General features: G+C 44.7%; 1 protein-coding gene across 2 annotated transcripts in view; it reads left to right on the top strand.

Annotated features, from left to right (window-relative positions):
- The first annotated feature begins 299 nt into the window (after positions 1–299).
- The window catches only part of tnrc6c2 (trinucleotide repeat containing adaptor 6C2), a 48,414-nt gene continuing 22,967 nt past the window's right edge, over positions 300–25,746 (top strand). The window contains exons 1-4 of one of the 2 annotated variants that reach the window (XM_076170238.1): positions 300–1,118; positions 10,112–10,212; positions 10,762–10,783; positions 20,942–21,343. In XM_076170238.1, the coding sequence (XP_076026353.1) occupies positions 10,150–10,212; positions 10,762–10,783; positions 20,942–21,343 (487 nt within the window). In that variant the 5' untranslated portion in view covers positions 300–1,118; positions 10,112–10,149. Of the gene's footprint in view, positions 1,119–10,111; positions 10,213–10,761; positions 10,784–20,941; positions 21,344–25,746 lie in introns of those variants that run through there. The other variant, XM_076170240.1, reaches the window with a different exon arrangement.

The following is a 25,746-nucleotide window of genomic DNA, read 5'->3' on the forward strand; positions in this document are numbered from 1 at the left end:
TGCATTACCTATGTATGATTTTGTAGAAATGTGAGGTAATAGTTTTGCTTGGGACTTCTAATGTGTCGGTAACACTCCTCCCAGTCCCATCCAGGTTTGCAAAATAAATAACAGCGTCACATTTGTTCATTTTAAGTGAACAGTACTGCCTCCATGCCTCAGTGATTACATTGGAAATATGAGCTGCCTGTCCGTCCTGTGTGGAGCCCAGGAGGGGGCGGGGTTGTGGGCGTTGGGCGGAGCCAGCACCTGATGTTTTGGTTGGGCGGGAGTGACGTATGTGGAATCACTTCCTGGTCTGTGTGCTGAGTGGGAGGAGGAGAGGCAGACTGCAGTGTTGTTAGTTTGAACAAAATGGCTGCGAGACCACTGTCAACGAGAGCTCACTGAACGCCTACCATGACTGTCCGCTCCGCTGTCTGGATCCACTCAGAATGTATTTCCCCGGAGTCGTTTCTCACTTTGCATTCGCGGTAGCCAGCCCGTCGCTAGCCGCACAGCTGGCGACCTAAACAGAAAAAACATTTCTTTTGCACTTTAAACCAAGTTGGCTGTCTGGCTGACGGCTGTCGGCTTGCTCTAATACGCAAGAACTCATCGGCGATTTGGACGAAAACTGCCTGATTTCTCTGGTTTGCAAAACCTCTGTACCGTCGACGACTAAGGTCAACGCCAACCAGCTCACGTTATCTGACATCATTTAGCTGCTTTTAAAAGTCAGTTTTGCTCGTGTTGGCTTTTTGTTTTTGTTGTTAGTGGTGCTTGGTCCCTCTCCCCGCCCCCCGTTATATCGTGACGTTTTAACAAACTGTTTTCGAACGACTGTAATATCACAGCATTTTTTGTACATTTTATTTTTATCGGTATTATTCTGCTCAAAGCATAACTAAAGTACTTGCTGTGCGTTGTTCTGGCTGAGTAGCCGTTGTTTACCTCGGTATCTTGTCAAACCAAGCTGCTTCAGCAGCAGTCTGACTCTTCAACTGCGACTGAATTTTTTTTGCTCCATCTCTTTTACGGGTAACTTTAGAAAAGACATCAAAGAATGCTTTTCTGCATCATTTTCTGCCATGCACCGACTCTTCACTGAAAGCTGCCAAAGCTGTGGTTAACGCAAGGTAAGTTTAAAATGCGTACGTAGCTTTTCTCTAGTGACATTTTCACGAGTGTCATTGCTGCATGAATGATTGAAATGTCAGAATCGGTAAGCGGACAGACTGTAACGTTGAGTTATTTCAAATTGTTAATTAATGCACTGCTATAACTAACTTCCTGCCCGTATCACTGCATCGTTATCTGTTAATTGTATCCACGCTTTGCTCCTTGGTCGCATTACCAACGTTGATCTTTCATCAAAAAATGTAGGTTTTTCTGTTACATCAGCCCTTTAAAAATATTTTAATGCAAATCTGTGGCGGCGGCACAGTCTAGCGAATTCATCACAATACAGTAATGTTTGCATTTCCACGCCAAAATAGGCTAAGGTTTTAGATAATGACACGTATACGACTCCAATGGTGCAATTCTGCCGCGCCGGTGGACATTTTTAAGAATTTTAGGAGTGATTGTGTTATTTTCTGATTCCAGCTTGATGAGTAAATCTTCGAAATAACTGCTTGATCGGAGATTTGACTCCGCGCATTGTGATCTTAACACCCACAAAGAATGGGTCTGTGCAGGGTCTGTACCATATGTTGTCCAGACTCTACTCCCATAAGCCGCTTAATGGGTTAATGAGTTAATGCGCGTTTATTTCGAGGGTCTTAACGTGAAAATGTTTGGAACTTTTGAGTTATATCACAGCTCCTGTATGATTGGCTGAGTGGGACTGGAACACATCCAGTACATGTGAGCCTCTAACATGAGGAGTAGAAATGATGGAGAGATGTGCCTTGTCTCTCAAGGGTTTGTAATTAATGCTATATTGTGGCGTAGTGAGAGGATTGTACAGTGTCATCTGTTATTATTAGTGGATTTAGTACAACTGTATTATTACGGCAGGCGTTAGATAAATGCTTTGTTTTATTCCTGCATATTGCCACTTTGTGCCTCAAAGTGAAAGTCGCACAAGCTTGTCTGATCCCCCCTGCCTTGTCTGCCCTTTTTTAATGTTGGTCTTTTGTTCTTTTTATAGCTGTATCATATCGCCATGTATCTCTCATACTATCGGGCATTCCACTACATTGATTCCAAGTACATTATTAAACATAGCTGCCTCTTTCCCTCCTTCCTCTCGCGCCACCCCTGTGCTCGGCGAGAAAGCCAGGGATTCTGATTGAACTGTCGCCTTCCATTGCATCCCCCCTTCCCGCATCCTGTCCCCAGGCAGTGGAGTATAGCTTTTAATATCTCCTCCGCGTGTCTTAATTGAAGTACATAATTTCCTGTTCAATTCCAAACCTCCTTTTCCTATCCCCCTCTGACATCTCTGTCACCACAGTCTTATCACAATCGTCACACACCAATGCAGTGATGAAATGAAAAATGCGTGGCAGCAGCAGCAGTGGCATAAACACACGTGTACATTGGTCTTTGTTGGCATTTATTTGTGTTTTTGCTGGACATGTATGCACGTGTCGAGGTTTGTTTGCCCTCATCTGTGTCGGTGCGAATGATTTGCCTGATTGTTGTAAATGTTTGTGGGCCGTTCAGTAATGCCCTCTGTGGAATGCATAATGTGCTTACCGTGGGAGTGTGTATCTGTTTGCGTCAAGTTGAAGGTCCCGGCAGTTGGTTAATGTGCCGCAGTTGTTAATCAGATCGGGGGTACCTCCGATGTGACCTAGACACCCAGCTGGCTCGCAACCTGACACACACACACATAGTTCTGTTCTTACTCCAAGTCAAGGGTCCTCCCTCTCATACACATGCATGTCTTCTGAAGCATTAAGGGTCTGTGAAAAGATGTAGAAGGGGCTCTCTGCTGTGTGTAGAGCTAGTGAATAGGGAAGCAAAAAGACATTCTAAAGCCTGGTTACCGGATGAGTGGCACCACTATTTATTTTATTTTATTTCTACAGCTATCACCACTACGATATGGCAACTGGCTCGATTCTAAGGCACTCGGGCAAATTGAGCCTGTGAAGGTGTTAGGTCACCCCCCCCCCCCCCCCCCCCCCCCGATTTGTATTCTGAAGGCAAGACACATTTTAATGCAATGAAGATGTTGCTCCTGCTCCTGCTTTTTCATCCTTTTTGCTCGTGTCTGCAGCCTATGGATTATGTAGGGGCACTGTTGCTATTTGTGGATCTTGAGGGAATTCAGAAATTGACTGCTAGGGAAACTGTAGCTGCTGTGTTGTGCAGTGCTCCCACTGACTAATCAGTGTGAAGACCTTTTGGAACTCAAATTTAGCTTGAACTTGAGGTGTTTCTCAATGTAGAGAGGCCATATTGATAAGAATACATTCTCCCAGACTGGGACCCTAATTGAATTACGTTACTTACTACTTTAGCCAGTTTGGTAACATGCTGGCAGTAATCCCATAAACCATTTTGGCTCTAGAGCCCAGAGACTGTTGGCATCTAGACTTTGTTTTAATTAGAGTGTATTGTAACAAAGCCACAAGGACAAACCTTGGCAGTAATTCCATCTGCAGGCCCTTATCACTAACGGACAGTATGATTTGTATAAAAGGAAACCCAAGACTTACTTCCCCTTATCTGACCCAACGCAGACCAAACATGAGTACTAGTCTAGTCCTCAGGTTGCTATCATTAGCCTGGTTTTCTCTTTAGGGATTAGCAGAAATTTGGCTTTGCTGTCTTATGTTCTTGTTTACTGTGCCCCCCTTACATCATTTTCTGTTCTGTACTGCACCTGTAGATTTGTACAAATAGTTTGCCTTTTGTCAAGGGTGCTACAGTTTCAACCGAACAATTCTCTCAATCCCACATCAAACATTTTGTGTTGCCGGTGGTAATTTGCACTTAAACGTGATTTGGAGAAGTGGCACGTGTCTCGCCCTCTCCCTATGATTTACTACCTCAGCCTAGCTCTGACCGTAGTCGAGACTGAGCCAGTGAGTATGAGGCTTTTTCAACAACTGGCACTGTCCTGATAGATAACACGCTTAACACCGCTACAGGATGCTGCTCCAGTAGGGGGGTGTTGACAGTGGAATCAGCTGTATTCAATGGGGACCATTACACTCTTCATCCCATCCTCTGTGGAGGGCTATTTACAAGTTAAGTGTGCAGGATGACGAGAGACAAGACAGTTGTGTTTGGTATGACCTAAGACCATTGCACTAAATGGTGAAGTGTATCCTTTGTGTGTTTGTGTGATGTGTCTGCATGTATTCATGGGGTGTTGACTGTGCTTTTAGCAGTAGTAACAGTAGGTAGCCAGGATGCCAGAAATAGTTTTGGTTCCCTCAGTTGGATGGACATCGCCCTGAAAGCAAACAGAACCTGTCTGTCATATACACTTCCAAGCGCTAAGTAGGATTAAGCTTTGTGAGTGTGTGTGGGTGTGTGTGAGAGAGAGAGAGAGAAAAACGTGTCTGCCCTTGGTTTAACGGTTCAAAATGATGTCACTGGTCCTGACCAGGGTGGCAAAATCCATTCTGCTTAAAAATTGCCAAGGCTTTCTTATTCTTGAGCCAAATCATAGTCATGTGTCCGAGATGTCCTGGCATTTTTACAGTATTAAAACATTGCAGCAACCAGTGACATTGAAATCCAACAACTTGTTTGCCCTATCTACCATCTGCTTAGCTGGTTCATGTGATCAGGGCTTCGGCTTCTGTCCTGCAACTAATGTGATTGGTGATGCACCACGATGTAGCCATGACTATTACGCCGGTATGACCAATCAAACGTGGACTAAACCTCCATTATCCTGCCATACAGAGGGTTTCTGTGTGAAAGAGTTATAGGACAGCTGTAACCAAAAAGTCCTCTATGGCTGCATGGGGTGTGTCTGTGTAACCCCCTCCCCCCCGTCCAGCTTGTGTGCCAAGAGAGGGGGCGGAGGCTGTAGGGGGCCCATCAGGGGTAAGCCAGGCCGGGATGGAAGCTGGGGGATGGGGAGGCGAAGCTGAAGCCAGCGAGCTGCTGCCTGTGAGTGTTGGCCGTGGTCCAGGGGAATGTTCAGAACGCTGAGGTTTGATGGGGGCCTCCTTTCCTGCTTCTGCACCGTGTTGGCTAATTGGAGAGACGTGGAGAAAGAGTGGGATCACATGGATGCTGTCAGAGACAGACAGGGTTTCCAACCTACAATGTTCCCTTTCCCAGCTCAAAACCAACAACATACAGCCTTTCTCATTATGTAACGAGTAGACTTGGGCCCTACATCACTGAGTTAAAGCTATGTAAATTGCTGGGGCTTAGCAAGTCCAAGTCATTTGTTTAGTGTCTGTAACTGTTTATCACCTTAACATAAACTACTTTAGTCAATGATTTCAAGCGTGAACTTTTATTTTATGTTGATTTTATAAGAGCACGTTCCAGTGGTGAACCACTCTAGTTTTAAATAATTTCTGGTCAGTAAATCTATTTTTAAAGTCCTGTGTGCAAAAATTTTGAAGAGCTCATTCAGACACGTCAGCCATTGTGTTCATGCTAATAGTGACTCCATAATCATCCAGAGATTCAAGACCTTTAGGCAGGAATTCATTACCGAGCCTCTAGGCCAACAGACATGCCAGGACATAAAAACAAATGAGGAAAGAAATGCAGGCATATGCAGAACTGGCATTCACAAGAAAGGACAAACACACACAATGACACATGCTGCTTGACAGTGTCTTGAATTCAATGAACTTTTTAGTTGTGTCGGTTGGCAGAGAGCAGCCCTTCTTGGTCTCGTGTATTGTGTTGTTTTCCTATTTAATGAGCTGCCACTGTGTTAAAGTTTCATATTGACTTGGCAGAGGAAGCGGCCAAGACGCTCGGCACTAATTTTCTGAAGGCAAACCTCAAAGCTGTTTATTTATAGCTCAGCTCTGACTCTCACTATCCTCTGGCTTTTTTTTTTTGTGTCTCCATCTTGAATCCCACCGCCCTACCCTTCTCCACCTACCCGCCGTCCTCCCTCTGTCCCTCATCTGCAAACTCTGCCCGCAAAGTACATGACCGCCACTCCAAACTGAGCAGCTTTCCGTCCAGTAGCAATAAAATGAGTTGTATATTTTCACAAGCCACTCTTCCACCTGCTTATGGCAAAGGTGGCATGCACAGAATGCCGACAAACCAAGCAACTGGTGCGACTGAATGTGTCTGAAGGAGGAGAGGCGTATCATAAAACATTGTTATTACTGCTTATCGACTGTGGAATTTACAGACTTGTTTTCCCCCACTCGATCCAACACAAAAGCACACAGTTGTGCGTAGTTGTTGCAGTCTGCAGCGGCGGCAGAAGCAGAGGCTATAGAGGAATTTTTCCCCAGGTAAAGGCCGTCCATGATAATGTTCCATGTAATAAGGTTTAGGAGAGCCCCGCGGCTTTCCTAATGCCACAGGAATGGGTGGCTGGGTGAACGGTAATGGTGGAGGAAAGAGAATTTACCACATTCTGTGACCACGACCTGACCATATTACTTTTTCTGCTGAGAGGAAAGTCACTCCTCCTCTCCCTCCCTCCCTCCTCCTCTCCACTCTGTGATTGGTGTTGTGTCTGTGGTCGGTCTGACAGAACACGTGAAACTGCGTGTTTGCCTCGCAGCGCTTTTCCCATTTCAAGTTCTTTCTCTTTGTGTCTATCTTTCTTTGTCTACCTCTGTCTGTCCGCCCTGTTTTATTCCTGTTCTCCTTTCTGCCTCTGTCACCCTTTTTTTTTTTCGATTTATCTGCTCGACTCTCATCTTCCCTCCGCGTCTCTTGATATTTACTATCTATGGCATGTAGATATTACAACACCTCTTTCGTCTTTCTGTCTCACTGGGCTCTGCCAGTTTCGGTTGCGCTTCATTCTGGGTTTTTTTTTCCGTTCCTCCACAGAGGATTCTCTCCATCTTCCATCTCTTCCAAAGGCAGTCTCCTCTCTCTGTATGCGCCCGTGTCTGGCTCTTTGGCTGCTGTCTTTCTTAATGGGTGTTACTCTGCCTGTGCTTTGATCCTCTGCCTGTTTTTCTTTCCTATCCTCGTCTCTCTCTCTCTCTCTCTCTCTCTCCTCTTTTTCCCGACTCCCCCTCTGCTGCACGCCTGGCAGAAAATGACAGGCATCAGACAGACTGCCTCCTGCCCGCGTACATCAAGCTACCATGTGTGCGCCGGCGTGACTGTGTGTGGCGTGTCCCCGGCCGCTTCATTCTTGTACAGTGTGTTCTTGTTGTCATGCCTCCTGCACTATAGCTGAGCTCTGTAGTCCCCGGCTATGAAGCTGTTTTAATGCCTCTTAGGAAAGCGGATTCTCCCTCACTGTGCAATTTTGCAGCAGCCCCGCTGATGCTTTTGTGGGCAATTGTGTGTTCTTAAGAAAAGCCAACGAGTTTGTGTGTGATCAAGGGTTTAGTTGAGGTTGAAAGTAAAAGGTAGCACCATTGTATGTAGTATTTCCCTAAATGCTCATTTTAGCTGTTGAGTCATGGATCATGGTTATCGCATCATTGTTTCCTTCTTCCCTCCCCCATAATGTAGTTCATGTTTGTGCAGCAGGGCCAGCGTTTCTGTCAGAAACGTTGCCGCAACCAGAAGAAAATAACTGTTTACGTCACTCAAGGGGATCCGTGTCCTTGCAATGTTAGGGAAGGCTGCATGACATACTGTGGTCTTGTAGGTCACTAACCTCAAAACAGAACATATTTTTGCCTAATTGCAGTGTCATGCTGCCAGTGAGGGGAAACCTGATGCTGGATGGCAGCTTAGAGACACTCCAGGGTCACTGCTAGTGTCAGCAGCTCAGACTGAGAGGGAGAGAGAGAGAGAGGCAGTTAAGGGTATGGCCGGGGGGGGGGGGCGCCGCCGCCGGGTTCAAAAGGGCGACTAACTTTGGTACTGATGTCAGCTCAAGAGTCCCCGTCTCTCAAATTTCACATGAGCACAACTGTTTTTCTGCATTGCAGTTTTCAAACTTTGGAGTCGGTCACAGACTAAATATATCGTAACTCTCGTACGAAATGTGATAATTAATCCATATTGGTGGGTAGAAGCCTTGTTTTTATTGTATTCATATCCCTATTACTGTGTTTCTTCCCCCCCTAGAATTTCCTTAATCCTGATTCCCCTCATTCACTCTAACAGCCACAGTAGTAAACAGATATGCTACCTCTGCCCACATCTGGAGGGTAAAAGGTCGGAGACTACCAGCATACCAGTGGTCATCTTTATTTAGGACACAGGCTCTGATGCTACTCGTGAAAAAAAAGAAATCACACAGATTCAATGTTAAGTATTTTCTGTCCTCTGTCCCTGTTTTGCTTACAGGCTGTTACTGAGTTCCAGGCTCAGCGCTTTTCATTGCGTTTCTCCTGTTTACCCAGGAGAGAATGACTGAAAAATGAGAAAAATGCACACATATAGACTACATACACACACTGCTGCGCACGTTCCTCCCCTCCTCTCTTTTCTCCGTTTCAGACAATTATTTGTATGTGCACAAACACACACACACACCGAAATACGCACATAATTTGACTCCCTATTTATTACCCGAGGGCTGCCTTCCTCTAGCTGCTGAGATAGCACAATGACACACACACAGAGGCTGCTCGCCATGAAAAATTGAAGTGTGTGTGTGTGTGTGTGTGTGTGTGTGTGTGTGTGTGTGTGTGTGTGTGTGTGTGTGTGTGTGTGTGTGTGTGTGTGTGTGTCTGTGTCTGTGTCTGTGTGTCTGTGTGTCTGTGTGTCTGTGTGTCTGTGTGTCTGTGTCTGTGTCTGTGTCTGTGTCTGTGTCTGTGTCTGTGTCTGTGTCTGTGTGTGTGTGTGTGTGTGTGTGTGTGTGTGGGCGAGGGAGAAGTGAGAGAAGAAAGAGGGAAACGGGGAAGAGTGAAAACCAGATGGAGTAGAGAAAGTCGTATCTTTGGACTTTTTCTTTCACTCTGCCCTCATGGCCACTTGTCTGCCAGTCTTCCCCCGGGGTTTGGCTCTGAGCTCCCCATTGACAATAATGGTCAATGCCGCCGTTGACCCCTTCCCCCCCCCCACCCACTCCCTGTCTGTACTTCTGTCTATTCCTCATCTCCTAGTCTGTCCTTTCTCTTTCTTCCTTCCTTGTTGCTTCCTTCACACCACACGGACTTTCTCACCATCTGACAGTCTCTGTGAGGTTTACGCCGTGTCTTTGATTGACAGCTCCCTCCCCCTACCAGTGAGCAGCACAGCGGGAGGTGGGCCTGTCTTTGAATGCCCCGTTATGAGAGTTATGAGTCATTCATACACTCAGATTGTCTCTCGCGTGTGCATGTGTGTGTGTGTGTATGGTCTCGATAAACTGATTGAATGGTTTGCGATGTATTTTGGGATTTGACATTGCGCGGGATAATGGAGTAGTATCTGTTGCTCTCGATGAAGAATTCACATTCACACGCACACACACATGCAAAGTCACTTTGGCCTTGCTCATGCCTGTAATATTTTCCGGCAGCCGTCATAAAGGCTGAGCCAAAGGAAATGCTGAAGTGAAGCACTAAGTAGTTCCTTGGCCTTCAGGTTAGCTGTCCAGACTCAAACCCACTGGAAACAAGTCTTGACAAAAGGCTGTGTTTTGTATTGTGTCTGTGTGTAAATCCTCTTACTTTCTGTCTTTAAAGCAAAAATCTGATCTCCTTGTTTTCTTGACTTTTCCCGCTGTCTGAAAACCTGTCCTTACACCCCCCGCCCCCATATTTCATTCCTTTACCTCTTTCCCTCTCTCACATTTTAATGGTCCCCTCCCCCTTTCCATCTTACCCGTCTCAATTTTTGACCATTGGGAAAGTTTTCCTCAGAAGTGCCTGCCACTGCCATGATTTACTGAATAAAGTGGCAACTGTGGATGGAAAGAGTTTTCCAGATACTGAGTGCATTTGGACTCTGACTTATGTGTGGCTCAAAAAACTGAGGCTGAAGCTTTATGTGCGTTGTGTATATGTTTGTGTAGGAATGTTTTGCAGTTGATTTGTGTACACAAGCCTTCTAAGAGGCACTTGGACTGATGAGCTCTATCTCTTTCCTTTACCGATTTTGACAGCTGAGAGAAAGGAGCAACAGAAGAAAGAGAACCATTTGATGGAAGAAAGGAAAAAGAAAAAACAAGAAGAAAAGACCAAGAAGGACGCCACTCAGAAAAAGGTACACATGATAAGGCTGTGCACACAAACCTGTGTTAAGGAAGCAGAGAATATCTGTTTTCTATCTACTGTGTGTGTGTGTGTGTGTGTGTGTGTGTGTGTGTGTGTGTGTGTGTGTGTGTGTGTGTGTGTGTGTGTGTGTGTGTGTGTGTGTGTGTGTGTGTGTGTGTGTGTGTGTGTGTGTGTGTGTGTGTGTGTGTGTGTGTGTGTGTGTGTGTGTGTGTGTGTGTGTGTGTGTTACACAGTCGATGCACAATTCCTTTCTAATTTGCTGAGTTGATGTAAATGTAGGCAGCAGCAAACTGCCAGTTGCAAACAACAAATGACATCTCCAGTTAAATCCTGGCTGCCATTCAGCAGAAAGTATGACAAATGGCTTCAGTTGACTGGATCACTTACTTCAGTAACACCGCTTCCGCCCACTATCCGTTTCCTCTCCTTATTTATTTAACATAACCCAGTTATCTTAAATACAAGTTGAATGATTATTCAGCATCACTCCTGCTGTATTTATTTCCTCTTTCCGCTTCTCTCTCTCTCCCCTCTGCAGGCTACTGATCAGAAAACCAAAGGTGAGTGTCATTACAGAGTAAATTACACCCTTTCATCCACCTCATTTTCTAAAACTACACGCCAACCACTGACATGCATTAATCAGCTCTGATTAAGGCACAATGACCCGTAAAGGAGTGCACGCACATATTTATTATTCACAAATGATACACACTTACCATTGAACTATGTCGCACACTGATGGACACACATCTTGCACATGCATGCGCAATTGTGTCATTTGACTCGCTTTTTAAACACACACACGCACAACAGACCAAATACAGTGCAATCTAACGCAGAGTGATCCAGAGTGATGCTGAGATGCTCACCAGGCAGGAAATGGGCATGCAGGCAGCTACAGCACCGAGCACTGGCATGGGTGGGAGGTAGGGGATGTGGTGAAATAGGAAGGGAGCGGAGCAGAATAAAAGCAAGGCATAAAGTTCAGTTGGAATACAATGGGTTTAGGCTGGAAGAACCGTGTCCTCATGTGACCTTGGATATACAGTATATGTCATTGGGTGAAGCTTTGCTGAGATTCAGATTCAGATTGAATTATTGAGGCATGAGGGATATAAATCAGCTTTTGTCTATTATGGTTAATGGACACTTCCCATGGTGGTGCAGTCGGTAATACTAGTGCCTCACAACAAGAAGGTTGTGGGTACTTTCTGTGTGGAGTTTGCATGTTCTCCCTGTGTTTGTGGTCCAAAGACATGCAGGTTAATTGGTGATTCTAAAGTGTCCGTAGGTGCGAGAGTGAGTGGTTGTTTGTCTCTATGTGCCCTGCGATGAACTGGTGCACCCCGCCCTCGCACGTTGACAGCTGGGGTTGGCTCCAGCAAAAACCCAGCAACCCACTAAGGATAAGTGGCTACAGACAATGGATGGATGGGTGGATGGATGGATGGATGGATGGATGGATGGATGGATAGATAGATGGATGGACAGATCGATTGATGGATACTAGTGTTAGGTTTGAGATACTGCGGTTTGTATGTGAATGTTTATAGGCTTTAACAAATGAATCCATAAATGTTGGATTAATGGTCGCTGTGAGGGATGAACATTGAGCAGTCATTTCCTCAGATCAGTCATTTGTGCTCTGGAATTAACAGTTATTCCCTCCAATTGCCAAATTCGTTTGCTCTTTTTTTCCCTAGAAGCGATAATCCACAAACTCAAATTATTTAATTTGCTCACTGAATTACCTAATTCATTGCCTCTCATAAATAATGTCTGCCCTTAAAAAGCGCTCTTAAATCTCTCAGTGGGTTAGTCTCTTTCTTTTAGGCTTACACTGTATCACCACATGCAGCCCATGCTCGTAGTATGTGCATATGTCTTTATGCACCTGTTTTAAGTACATTATAATCTTGACATTGATTGGTTGTTTTGTGAAATAGATGACAGGAGCAGTGTCATATAACAACAACAAATTCTATCCACATGTTTTAAGAGTACACAACTACAAAAAGCAATTTGACCTTGTCTTCTTCTAAAAGCTAGATTTAATACTAAGTAATTTATGTATGATAAATAGAAAAAATGATTGCATAAAAGTCATTGAAGGCACAAAATTCTTATTTGGACAGTTTATATAAAATGTTCCCTTAACACTTAATGGGCACTGTACCAATACAACAATTTTTGTTCATGTACACCAGCATGTATGTGTGTTAGCGGTCCACCCCACCCCAGTTTGAACACCGGTCTAGCCATCTGGTGTGACTGTTGGGCTTTAACAAAGGTCAGAACAGCTTGCGTTGAACTTTGACCTGCTGTTTTAATTATCCTCCTTCTGTCTGACTGCCCCGTCTGTGAGCTTGGCCTGTTAGGCGCATTTCAGTGTCGGTGCACATAGCCAGTCACTTGGACGTGCCAGTGTTTTATTTTAATCAGCTTGTAATATCAATTTTTTGCAATTAGCTGATGGCACTATACGCTTGTTAGCATGGAACTTGAACCAAGTATGAGCACATAGGAGAACTACTTTGCTTACTTGTCAAAGTTATTGGGAGAAACCAAATTAATGCAAAATAGGGATAATCTGAGTTTACATGCAGCTGGTCAGGTATATGATTTGTTCATGTCTTCTTCTTAGTTTTGAACTAAAGTTGGTAGAAATGCACTTGGTTAAAATAGCATTGCCCGTCTTTTCATTCCCAGCATAGACTGATGAATCAATGAGGAAGGCATACATACACTACAAATAAACAATTGTTGACAACAGGATTTTTTTAATTTAGATGGTTTCAGATTCGCTCAGACATTGGATCAAATTACACAATGACCTTTCCTTTCATCGTGCTGTCATAGTGATTCCATCGCTGCCCTAGCTAATTGTCCTGTACATCACGCAGGTTAAAACCACGCAAGAAGCTAAACAATGTTTTGACGAGACTGTAAGTTCCACAGGATATGGGCAAAGAAATATGAATCATACACATCTGAGTACAAAGCACAGGGCAGGAATGGCAGAGGAAATGCTGCGGGCCAAGAAGGCCTGGGAGAGAAGCCAATTGACAGGGCACAGCTTACGGAGAGAAAGGAAGGGTGAAGAAAGGGAAAGTAAGAGAGAGGAAGTGGAATATAGTATTGTAAGGCCGGATAAAAGCAAGAGTAAAGGAAGGAAGGAAGGAAAGAAAGTAATGAAGCAGCGAGCGCTTTAGACAAGTGCCAAAAATGACTGTCGGGAGTCAATGGCGATGCTAATATAGAGAACTAATGACATGGACATTATTTTATGGTATGTTTAATGAGAGATGGAGGGAGAAAGAGGCATAGAATGAGGAACTGATTGTGTACGTAGTGGTTATTCATGCAGACAGAAAGATAAAGAACGTAGGGGGGGAAATGGAGAGATAGTTTGTAAGCTAATTGTTCAGTGAGCCATCAGGACCTCGCTGAATTTGGCTTTAACCTCCCATCTGCAATATCTCACTTAAAAGGCAGCCAGCATCCGTTGGAATGAGCTGCGTTTTCATGCATGACACTAAATAATGGAGGTGTGTACGTATGAGCGAATAGAGAAAATCAGTATGCGATTGTGATTTGTGTCTTCCCATCCATATCAGTGAATCCTGCCTTCCTTATAGACTCGCAGAAATTCATAGACACATACATACACACACACACACACACATGCACATCAGCCCTCCCCGTCTCTTTCTCTCTGTGTCCCACTCTGCAATCCTCCTCTGTCCCAGGCATTTCAATTTGTTTGCAGTAATCGATCTCGGCCCCGGCGCATTCATATGTATGAAAATGAGATAAAGCTTCGGTGCAGTGGAATTAACTTCTCTGCCCCCCATTAGGCACGGAGCTTCACAGTACACAGGGCTGCAGGAGGCAATGCCCCACACGGCCTCCCCCCCACACACACAGGCTGGACCTCCAAGGCTGCCTCCCCCACCCTCCCCCACCCTCTCGGGCCCCTTTACACAGAGGGATGCTGATTATTCACCCCTCCACAGTCCACACACACATACACACACTAACACGCACACACATGCACACACAGATCTTCATCTCCATCTCTGCCACAACTGCAATCACTATCAGTCAGTTGGACTGCTGCACACGCCTACCAACCTTGACAAAAATATATTCATGGAAGACACGCACACACGACAAATGGTCATGTCTGTCAAGGCATAAACACATATTCTATATACCCACAGTTATATTAAAGCACACACACACACACATCCCTGCAGCAACTTAAAGCCTCTCAGTCTCTTCACAGCGAGTGAGGCAAATGCTTACATCGTGGAACTGCAAAACAGCAAAGGCAACAATATACTAGCTTTGGTGGCACTTGGCAGGCTTACACACGCACACGCTCAGAGATTCATAAAGTTTGAAGAAGACGCGACACAAGCGGGGAGTGACACAAATGTAATTCATGAAACAGGTGGCTACACGCAGGCACAGAAGGACGCATTAAGACCAGCGTGCGCCTGTCGCACCCCAATCATCAGGAAAATCAGCAGTCCTGCTCCATTTCTGCTGCGTATACACTTTTCACTGCCGAGGAGTTAAAGAACAAATGTAATGCATGTCAATCTTTGTTCCCTCACATTCCTCCTTAGCTGTGCAGTTTCTTCCCTTTTTAATTTTTGCCCCAGATATGCTTGGCCCCTGCGTGTGCGTCTGTGCAGAAATATATTTATACACAGTCAACACAGTGATAACAACATTATATTTTTCAAAGTGCCAAGAGAGTCGCATAAACACGAGTGTGTCATAGAATTCTATTGGGTTAATTTGCAATTTCACATGCTATTAATTGCATCAACACTTTTGAAAGGGAATTCCATGAATCGCAATCTAATTAGAGGCTAATTTACATTAGGAGTCGGCGTGCTTTTTCTCTTCTGTTAACCACATTTATAAACACTCAATGAATTAATAGTGAATAGCTTGTGAATTACGTCCTGTGGATTTATGACTGCCAAGCATAATTGTTTTTCCTCTACCCCCTGTGTACTTACCCTGCATGCATGTCAAGTGCTGCGGGGGGTGAGGGATGGAGAGAGAGACTAGGGGGAGAGAGAGAGAGAGAGAGAGAAAGAAAGAAATGAGAGGGGTCCCCAAACTTAAACAACGCTTTCCCGTCTATTTATTTATGTTGTGAGATCACTCACACGCCGCTGACATGAGAGCCCATTCAAATCCTCTCTCCCTCCCCCACCCGCCCTCCCATAACAATGAGCCGCTTCATGTCAAATATTAGGCAGATTAAAAGGATGCAGCTCAACAGACATGAATGACATTTCAGGCTGCGCTTTGTGTGTGATGTGCTCGCCTTAATGCAAGTATGTGTGCTTTCAACAAACTGCCTTGTGTGTCTGTGTGCAGCTCTTCTTACTCTACCCCCAGGTTATTGTCATCAGATAAAAGAGAGAAGAAAAATAGGTAGAGATTATTATTCTATTAGTTCAAATGTACTTGACGTTGGGCTGTTTATTAATGCTACATAGGGTAACATGATGATCCCTGGGTGCATTAATCATGTCGTATTAGGCCCATGTTTGAGTCATTCTCCTCCTTTTTGTGGTTTCCTTAAGTGCACATTTGGACCCAAAATAGATTGCCCTCCAATTGCTTGTGGGCTCCCTATGACAGGAAACGTGATGCTTCCTAATGAGCTTGGGGCTCAGGGTGTGAGAGTGTGGGGGGGGTGTGGGTATCAGCCTCAAAGTTTAAGACACTTTATTCAATCTATCATTTTAAAAAAGACATGTATCCTCAGGCAGTTGTTGCCCCCAGGCACTGACCCAGGAGGGAGGTGTAATATGATCCTCTTAAGTCATATACACAGTGTGTATGTTTGACACTATTAGCGAACGAAAGAGCTCAAAGGGGAGGTGGGTGGGGGGGGCACTCATGAGAGAGAAGGGAGAGGAGAGTGAGTGTGAGTTCAGGGTTAGTCACGGGAAGAGTAGAAGGAGGAGAGGTCACAAGAGCCACAGGAATCAAACGGATGTGCATTAGGCAAATGTCAGTCACTATAGCAACTGCCCGTTATGGGAAGGGTGAGGGGTGAGAAACGGTGACTTTATTTAATGTGTGAAAGAAGGGACTTTCTGCTAATACTGACAGATGGGACCTTATATCTACACGCCCACTTGAGCCCCCTTGCGTGTGTAAACATATACATACACTCACGCACACACTCAACCCTAACTGAATGAAGGGTTGTCAGTGTTTGCCCCGTTAAAAACAACCAAGCTTCATTTGTACGTATGTACGTATGTATGTGCTGCCAGAATCAGCCAGTTATCACCAAAGTTACTGCTACTATAGAAATAAATATGAATGTAGGCCAGTGTAGGGAAGCTCTTAGAGAGATTAGAAGCACTACTGGGTTTAATAAATAAATTTGACTGTGGATATGATAGGAGAAGGTAATGAACTCTGCTATAAGTTACTATACACAACAAAAGAATGAAGTGAGTATTGGGTGCTACCAATGTAAATCTACTTTATCCCTTTTATCCATGATTACAAGCCTAAAGAAAACATTGATACCGGTTATTTAAAACCATCTGATAGGGGCATCAAGGGCAGTGTGTATTCAGTTCTTGTACAGAGATATTTACCCACTTTTAAGACGGGGCTATATCCCCCCTACTTTGCCTAAATCAGAGCTCTTAGTTGATTAAAAATGTCATCTTGTTTAAGGCATGTAGGCGTCTGTGTTGTGTCCATTCCTCCCCCTGCAGTAAACGTGGCTGCATATTAAAGTGGCTCTGTAGACAATAGACAGAATAGATGTGGGGGACATGTTGCTGCCTGGCACTAAGCTGTGGCAACCAATCACCTTTTTCTTTTTTTACAATAATACACGTTCTCCTGTTGCCCATCATGCCTCGCTCATGCTTTCCCAACTCCGTATCTGTGGTGTCTCTCTCCCTCTCACATTGTGTGTAATTAACTATTTAGTGTGGGGAAGGGCTGTAATTATAAGTTTGGTGGAGGTTTGCAGAGAGCGCCGCAGCTGTAGGATTTAGTGGAATTAACAGCGGACGAGTTTACAAGGTGCTTATTAAGCTAGCTCGGCCTTTCATCTTTAATTATGGTTGCAAAAGCCACCGACACAACAAACAACAACTGTTGGTACCTAACACTACTTTCACTGACCATGTCCACCTCAAACTATCTTCATTGGTTATCAGTCACAGTTTTCTCCGCAGACATGAACGTGCTTGTTTCTCCTCCGCTAACTTGTGATTCCTTTCTGTCCTGTTACCTTGATTTTTGTTTCAAGTACAGTTCAGAGATATGAGTGGGAGTGCGGCGAGTTCAGACAATGAATTAAGAATAAATAAAGGCAGTCTAATCTTTCATTGCATTTGGGAATCGACCTACGTTGTCCTTTTTGTAGAATTACAGGTGGAAGTATTTTGAGAATGTTCTCTGAGCTCAGTCAAGGAGGGATCCAAGTATTATTCAAAAGACAGCAAAAATGTTTTCAGAGTTATTTCAAAGCGTCTCGAGAGCAGACACTTACAAGATGTCTAATATTAGAAGCTGCCAGTTAGATCTCTCAAACAATCAACACCTATAGTGGGGTTTGAATATTGTTTTTCAGCAAATCACAGAGATTAGTTCAGCAGCAGCGTGATTGCCACCTCACTAATTTGCTGCGGGGATTTCATCCTCTTTCACTGGCAGTGAGTTTACCCAGCACACACACCACTTAGTCATTTCATCTTTTATAGACACACTCTCATCTAAGGGATTTCCCTACTTTTCCCTCCTCGTTTTCTTTTTCCCCAATCCCTCCTCCACCCTTTCAAAGGCACTTACTCAATCACTGTGGATTAAGAAAAGATCTCTCCTGCTCAGAATGAGGGACGCGCCCGCACTAAATGTATTTATGTTTGTTGAGGACAGAGGGGAGCGATTTCTCACACACATCTGTTATGGTACATGCATGTAGACTGCCATTCTTGCTCTCACATTTGCAGGCATACACACAGACACACAGACACACACACACACACACACACACACACACACACACACACACACACACACACACACACACACACACACACACACACACACACACACACACACACACACTCATACTTGTTAAAGACAGATTAAACTAAAGAATGTTACAGATTATCCAGCTGGATAATGTTATGACAATAATAATAGATCATTTTAGATTTTATTGCCCTATAGAATAATGTAATTGAGCAGCACACAGATTCTATATCTTTCTTTTAAATGTGCCCTAATTGTTTGAGAGAAATGGGATTCTTTGTGCAGGAGAATTGTGATGTGGACACTGTTGTTACTACAACAACACAGACACACCGTCTGTCTGTAGCAGGGTGTGTATGAGCCATGCTTGTGTTAAGACAGCCTTGCGTCTGTTTGTGTCTGCATTATGGCTCCATCTGCTTCCTGTAACAGACTGGCAGCAGACATGAACACTGAGTAACACCTAGTAGCAGGGGAAAAAGAGCGCGATAGATGGGCGTAACAATTGCTAGCAGAAATAAAAACATGGTTAGGGTTGGTAGGGAGATGAAGGAATGCAAAAAAAAGAAAGCAGACACGGAGGCTGGGTGGAGGGGAGAGATGGGGGTTGAAGGGGAGGGGGGGAGGGATGGAACATGCAAGGTGGCAGATAGAGGCGCTAGAAAAAGAAGACACAGAAACAGGATGAAGGAGGGAACACGAGGGATAAAGGCCCGGAGGGAGGATAACACTGAGAGCAGAGAACAGCAGGCTCAGAGGCAGGTAGACAGAGCGGGAGAGAGAGAGAGAGAGAGAGAGCAAGGAGAAGGAACAACCTGGAGACAGAAACAGAGAGAAGGAGGGGTGACTGAAAAAGGGAAGATGGAGGGCAGAGGAAGGGGAGGGAGGCTATGTGTATTCAGTGTCCTGCTGTCTGATTGGCTGAGGCAGCGTCAGGCGGGTCGAGCTGAATTTAATCAGAGATGTGCGTCACCAGCTGCAGTTCCAAGCCAACAACCAGATATTGCTGAAGGGTGGATAGTCATTCTCTCGCTCTCGGTCTCGCTCTCGCTCTTCCTCACTCTCTTTATGTCTTTCACTTTGCATGTCTGACTTAAATCTCTCCGGAGTAAGACGTGCAAGCAGCTAGTGCGTCTGCTTGTGTGCGATATGTGTGTCATACGTTTGTGTGTGTGTGTGTGTGTGTGTCTGGTAACATGAGAAGGTGGGTGCCCACGCATGTTTCCCTGCGATTGTGTGGCGTGCACGGGTTGGTATGTCTCTGAAGGACACCCAGAGAAGAAAGCGGAGAAGAAGAAAAAGTATAATATTAGGCACTAATTGCATGTGCTTATGTAAATGTGTCCATGCTGAGGTTTTTGTGTTTTGAATTTGTTAATGCAGTCGTCTGGGCTTTAGCTCTGTGCTTACTGAGCGCTCTCTGTCTTTAGAAGTGCTTTCAGAAATGCTCTTGGCAGGCACAGTGAATACATTGGTGCTCCGAATTCACTTTAACCTCTGGCATCATAGAACTGCGTGGGTTTGTGTGTTTGCTTGTGCGTGGCGCCGTGGTTAATCGCCATCACTGGAATACAGGAATGGTTCAGGCGCTGCTCACTCTCTTTTGAAGCTTTAATTGACAATAATAGAGAGAGACAGATTGATGCTGGCAGGCCTTCAGTCTCGTCCTGTTTTATGCTATTTTTGTTAATAATAAAACAAGACAAAACACTACCTGGCGCGTGCACACATGCATGCTAGAGAACACACACACATACACACTCCCACTCTCATCCCTCAGATGAAAGGAGTCCTGGCTCTTGTGTGTTGAACTGTCAAGTGTTCTAGGGACTACCTAAAAAAATATCAACTGTTCATTTAGTTAAATAAAGAGCAAGAAAATATAATTTACCGCAACTCTGAGGTGACAAGCTGTTGGCAGCAATGGAAGATATCTCTCTCCCAAACACAAATGCAGGCATACGAGCACGAACAAACTCTTTATCACACTAGCCAGACTTATATTTGTTGTTAAACTGTAGTCTTGACAGCTCCCTGGAGAGGCAGCGTAGGCCAAGGTCTGTTTTCGTTGCTCGCCATCCACCTGGGAGACTAATGCTCCATTAGATGGCTGGCTGGTCACCGGAACTCCTGCGAAAGGGTCAGGCAGAGGCCAGACCAGCAGGGGAAAGGTGTGTCTGAAAGAGCGAGAGAGCGTAATGAAGGGGAAAGGACGTATCTGTCTGTGTGTGTGTGTGTGTGTGTGTGTGTGTGTGTGTGTGTGTGTGTGTGTGTGTGTGTGTGTGTGTGTGTGTGTGTGTGTGTGTGTGTGTGTGTGTGTGTGTGTGTGTGTGTGTGTGTGTGTGTGTGTGTGTGTGTGTGTGTGTGTGTGTTCAGTCAGCAGAAAAATCTTTGACCTTTTCACAGAGCGTGTCTGGCCAGTAAACATATGTTCAGCAACGGTGCATCAGACGGTTAGTTAAAGGGCTAGTCACACAAAAAACATACCGCACAGACAGATGAGGTCAAATCTTGATAAACGGACACTGACAGAGATTTCAGCACTTGGAAAGCCTTTGTTGTGTGTGTCGCCTATTATCAGTATTCAGCACAGACCAGACAGATATACACTTCTTATGTAGAAAGGACTAACATTTGTATTAATTTCCTATTCCTTTTTTTTATCCATCCAGTGCCAGAGCCTACTCCCGCTAAGACCAGTCCCGGCCCGCCCCACCACCTCCACCCTGCCAGCCCCACGCTGCCCCTATCCTCCTCCTCGTCTTCTGGCAATGGCAAGCGCACCTCATCGAGTAGCCAGCTCCCGACGTCCACTCCTTCTCAGCAGCAGTGCCAGTCGTCCTCTGCCAGTGCTCGATACCCGCCCAGAGAGGTGCCCCCGCGCTTCCGGCAGCAGGAGCACAAGCAGTTACTGAAGAGAGGCCAGCCGCTGCCAGCAGGAGCCCTCAGCACTCTCACCCTCTCCTCCTGCGGCGCCTCCTCTTTGCCCTCTTCGACTTACCCTTCTTCGTCTACGAATACCAGCAGCACTATCCCAAACTCCGCTACGTCTGTTGCGGGCAAGCGCCACCCAGGTTTGTTTCAGCATGGTTAAAAATGTTGTTGTGTTGTTTTGTGTTTTGGTGGTTAATGTGTTGTAGTGATACTTATTTCATCTTCACCACTTTACCCACTCGAATACTTTTTGTTTTCTATTAACCCCTATTTAGATGTTTTAGTCTGAGCGAGAAGGATATGTTCCAAAAATTTACACTCCCAAGTCCTCCTTTTTGTCTACACAAAGGATCATACACACACACACACACACACACATTGGCCGCTCTAGCCAGCGGTAGCCTTTTAATGAACTCACTAGTGGCCCCTAAGATTAGTTCTACAGATTCTGCCTTGAGGCCTTCATTGTAGTGTTTGCTTCATGTAGTCGTATGCAAGTAATATATTGAGGGAAAATGGCCTCCAGTCTGTATGGGTTTTATTTTCTGGACATAACATTTTCTCTTACACACTCAACCTTGCTTCTTCTTCTCTTTGCTCAACTTGGATTTCATCATTATTTCCATTTCTTTGTGCTAAATACCTACTTGTATCCCTCCCAAGAGCTTTCCTCATGTTTTTCAGTCCTAGCAAAATATAACTTTGCCTAATGTATTTGTACACAAAGACGACAGTGCCTCATGTCATCTATTAGACCGCAGTGTAACTTTGAGTGCATAGATGCAAGGACATTTCTGTAGTGCTCCACCAGTGGTTGTTCAGCTTGGCCTGGTTTTGCCATGGGCCTCTCAGGACAACACAGCAGCCAGCGCTTGGGTTTCCATCTCCTCCCCCTCTTATGCTGGTCTCCAGGGCTTCCTATCCACAGCCAGTCCTTTCCTGTCTACTCAGTTAATTGCCTCAAGCTATTGGCCGTACTGTTGTAATGTTGCCGATTTTAAATTATTCAAGAGGTGGACGCTGAAGTTCAACGCACTGCCCCTCATTTGTGGATTTCCCAAGACTCAGTTTCACTTTTATATCATTTTTCTAGTAGAGGAGCTTGACAAATAATGTACGTTTAAACTGTAGATTAATCATGATAGCAGATAATGTCATCTATAAATAAACCTTAATGAAGTAAGGTTGAAGCACAGTTTGAAGGGAAGTATCCAGTTTGTAGACTTGCATGCATGCTGCCAGGTTTGGTGGTTGTTTTTGCAGCAAAATATGAATGTGGAGTGGCCACAGAACACGTTATTTATGCATGGCTCAGATTTGTGCCAGACTAAATGTCTTGAACCGACTCAACGGTATACTTATGTGCTCCCCAAAACATAAAGTTGACAGATGAATAAGATTACATTTCCTGAGCAGCTGTTGTATTTTTTTAAGTACAAAACATTGACGTGTATGTGAACTGAAGTAAGTGTAAACTCATCTTTCACACATCAGTATAATCAAAATCAGTTTCATGCTAAATTATCATTACGTATTGAAAAATAGGGCATTTAAGAATCAAACCAATGTGTTTGATGCTGTGATCCGTCTACGAGTGACTGGATGTTTAGTTGTCGTAAAAACTTATATCATTGGGAAATAATTTTATGAACCACCATCTGTTTTGTATCCAACCATTTATGGACCTTTATTGCGTTCACATAGATTCAATTTCTGTTCACAACAAAGTGAAAATCTTTTCCAATCATCGGGCACAAGAGAAAGACAGAGACAGAGAGACACAAGGGTTCCCTTCTCAGTTGAACTCCAAGATAAGAGATGAACTCTGTTGTGAGGACATGTGTCTGACCCCTCTGGTGAGGTCGCTCTGGCCCTGAGGGTTATTTTGACACAAACCCGTTCGGCTCTTCGACTCAGACGCTTTTTTTACACGTGTGCATAGAAATACAAGCACATAAACATAGTGGTTGTGTAGCAGTAGGAACACACTGTCCTGACCTAGTTGTGTCTTCTCAGATCTGCGCCTTCCTTACAGGCCAGCTGGCCTGAGTTTAAAGGGAGATATTTTACAGCATACAAATACATACGTACACGCCAGGCCATGACACAATTTTGCTTCTGTTGCCCATGTGGCGCTCAAAAATACAGTTATTGTTAGATCATATTAGATTTGTGTCATGAAAGAGTGACATATTAAGTATTGAACCAAACTATCCACCCATCAGCAAATACTGAGAAGCACCCCCTCACCACTCCCATGTAACCTCTGCACTCCAAATGTCTTTGTCCCAAACCCCAGACTGAGACCCCCTGTGCCTTTCACCCTCCCTCTGTTTGCATCCGCCGTGCCCCGTTCCTGCAGCTGACTGGGGACCATTGAGTCGTCTAGAGCAGCCGTCCAGACTGGCTCCCCAGTTAGCAGGTGCTGGAGTGGGGGTCTCTTAAGGCTGTGGGAACTGCAGTCCAACAGCTGTTTGCCGGTTACCCAGACACAGCATATAGCCAGAAGGTGCCCTGCTGGGGGCCGTTAACATGCATAGCCCATTTTTATTTTGACCCCTTTGATTTGCAAGTAAAGCAGTTACGTGCAACACCATATTTTTGTTAGTCCAACTTTATCATGCTTAAGTTAAATGTGCAATGAGATGAATGAACACTTTATGTATTGTCCTTTGTAGATTCAGCACTTTTATTGTATCTATTTGTATGTTTTCAAATCATTATAACGAGTACTTGGTCCTAATGATGCCAGAGAGGTACAGATTGCCCCATGTGTTTAGTGTCTTATAAAAGTCACACATACACACCAGTAAGAGAACCCCCTAGTGGCTTCATTAACCGGCACTGTCAGGGAGACCAGAGAAGTCACCATGGTCTTGCGTCCCCTCCTCTCTCTCTCTCTCCTCTCAGTGGAGGTAAACAGACAAGAAGAATGAGGTTTTAAACCCTCCTGTGACCACTTCCCTCTCTCTTTTTCTCACCGCTTCCGGAAAAACAAGTACATGCCATCTTTGATCAGAGCGGGGTGCATAGCTCCCTTCAAAGAAAGACGGAAAGGCTCTATTTAGGGACAAAAGACTACTAAATGCCCCCTCTTGGTTCTGGTGTTGTGTCACTTCAGAGGTTGGTCGGAGACAACCTTTGCCTCTGGCTCGCAGTCAAAATGAAGAATCCATTTGTTGTTGCACCATCTCTCTTATTCTGCTCATGCCGTCTCTCCGTGTCTCAGGCTCCCTTTGGTTTCCCTCACTACTGCAAGTGTCAACCCCTCCCCCAAAACCCCTTTCCTCTATCGTTCCCTACCACCGTCTCTCTCCTTTTTCTGTCACCCTGCCTTTCGTTTGACGCAAAGGGGAGGGAAGGCATTTAGTTCTTGGCTACCTGCCCATTTCTATCATGGCAACCAGTCTCATTATCAGGAGTTCATCGCTTGCGTATTTCTGCTTTGGATCTGGCAACCTGGCACATCATAGCTTCCCTTGTTGTTTTTTTTAGTACGCAGCACTGGCATTCTGGCCATTTGGAGATTTTTGTTGTTCTTGTAAAGCTTTATTCCAGGTACTGTTGGACTCTATGCAGAGAGCACGACGGCACAATAAGCAATTCTTGCTCCGTGTTGGAAGCACAAGGAGCCATAGACAGACTATTGTTTTTATTTTTGTCCCTATTCATTTGCATAGCATAATCGGAGGCAGCCTTTTTATTTGCAACCAGGATGAAGCAGCATTGCATTAACAACAAATCAGTGCAAATGGAGAGCGGAAATAATTTTCCCCTTCTTTTGTTTTTCATGTTCAGCTTGCTTTAGTCTTTCTCCACCGCAGCTAATTTGTCTACCTTTCTGTGGGAATGTCTGGGGAACAATCACAGCAGGTTGACACAAATAAATAAGGGCTGGTTTGCAGTAGTCCACACAGACGCATATTGTACTATGTTGTAGCCGCAATATTAGGGACATCTGTACAGTACAGCCCAATCCAATAACACTGAAATATATGGTTGCTCACATACAGTTGTTTTTGTGAATGCATTGTGTAGCTATTGCACAAACTGAAAGAATTTCTCCTGTCCTGCATTATGCATGCGTTAAGCACTGTTAGGGTAGTGCTTGCGGCTCTCTTCAGGTATTTTCACACTCCGTCTCTGTCCCAGACTGACCCCTTTTTCTACCACAGAAAGAGTCCTTAAGACTCCTTTAAAAAAAAAAAAAAAAATTGGTTTGTGGGATGAAAACATTTCCCCGCTTTTCGGATTTTGCTTGATTTATTATGCAGCCTTTTCCTCTGCACCTCAGGAAACAAAACGTGTAAGTGAGACTGTGAGACAAAGAGAGAGGAACAGACGAAGAGGGGATGAGGGGGACGTGGGGCGATTGAATGAAATGTTCTTAGAGGCTGCAGCCTCTGAGCTTCTTGGCAGTGTTTCAGCTCTGATAAAATGGCGCCCCGTTTTGCTTGGCAAGCTAGCACTGACAGAGCTGGGATGAAACAGAAATGGAATGACATCAGCAGGCATTGCCGTTCTGTCTTCTCTTTAGTCGTTG

Source organism: Genypterus blacodes, unplaced genomic scaffold (genome assembly GCF_046128005.1).
Source record: "Genypterus blacodes isolate CSIRO-AG114 ecotype Tasmania unplaced genomic scaffold, CSIRO-AGI_Gbla_v1 ptg000216l_1, whole genome shotgun sequence".
In the NCBI taxonomy this organism is placed as follows: Eukaryota; Metazoa; Chordata; class Actinopteri; order Ophidiiformes; family Ophidiidae; genus Genypterus; species Genypterus blacodes.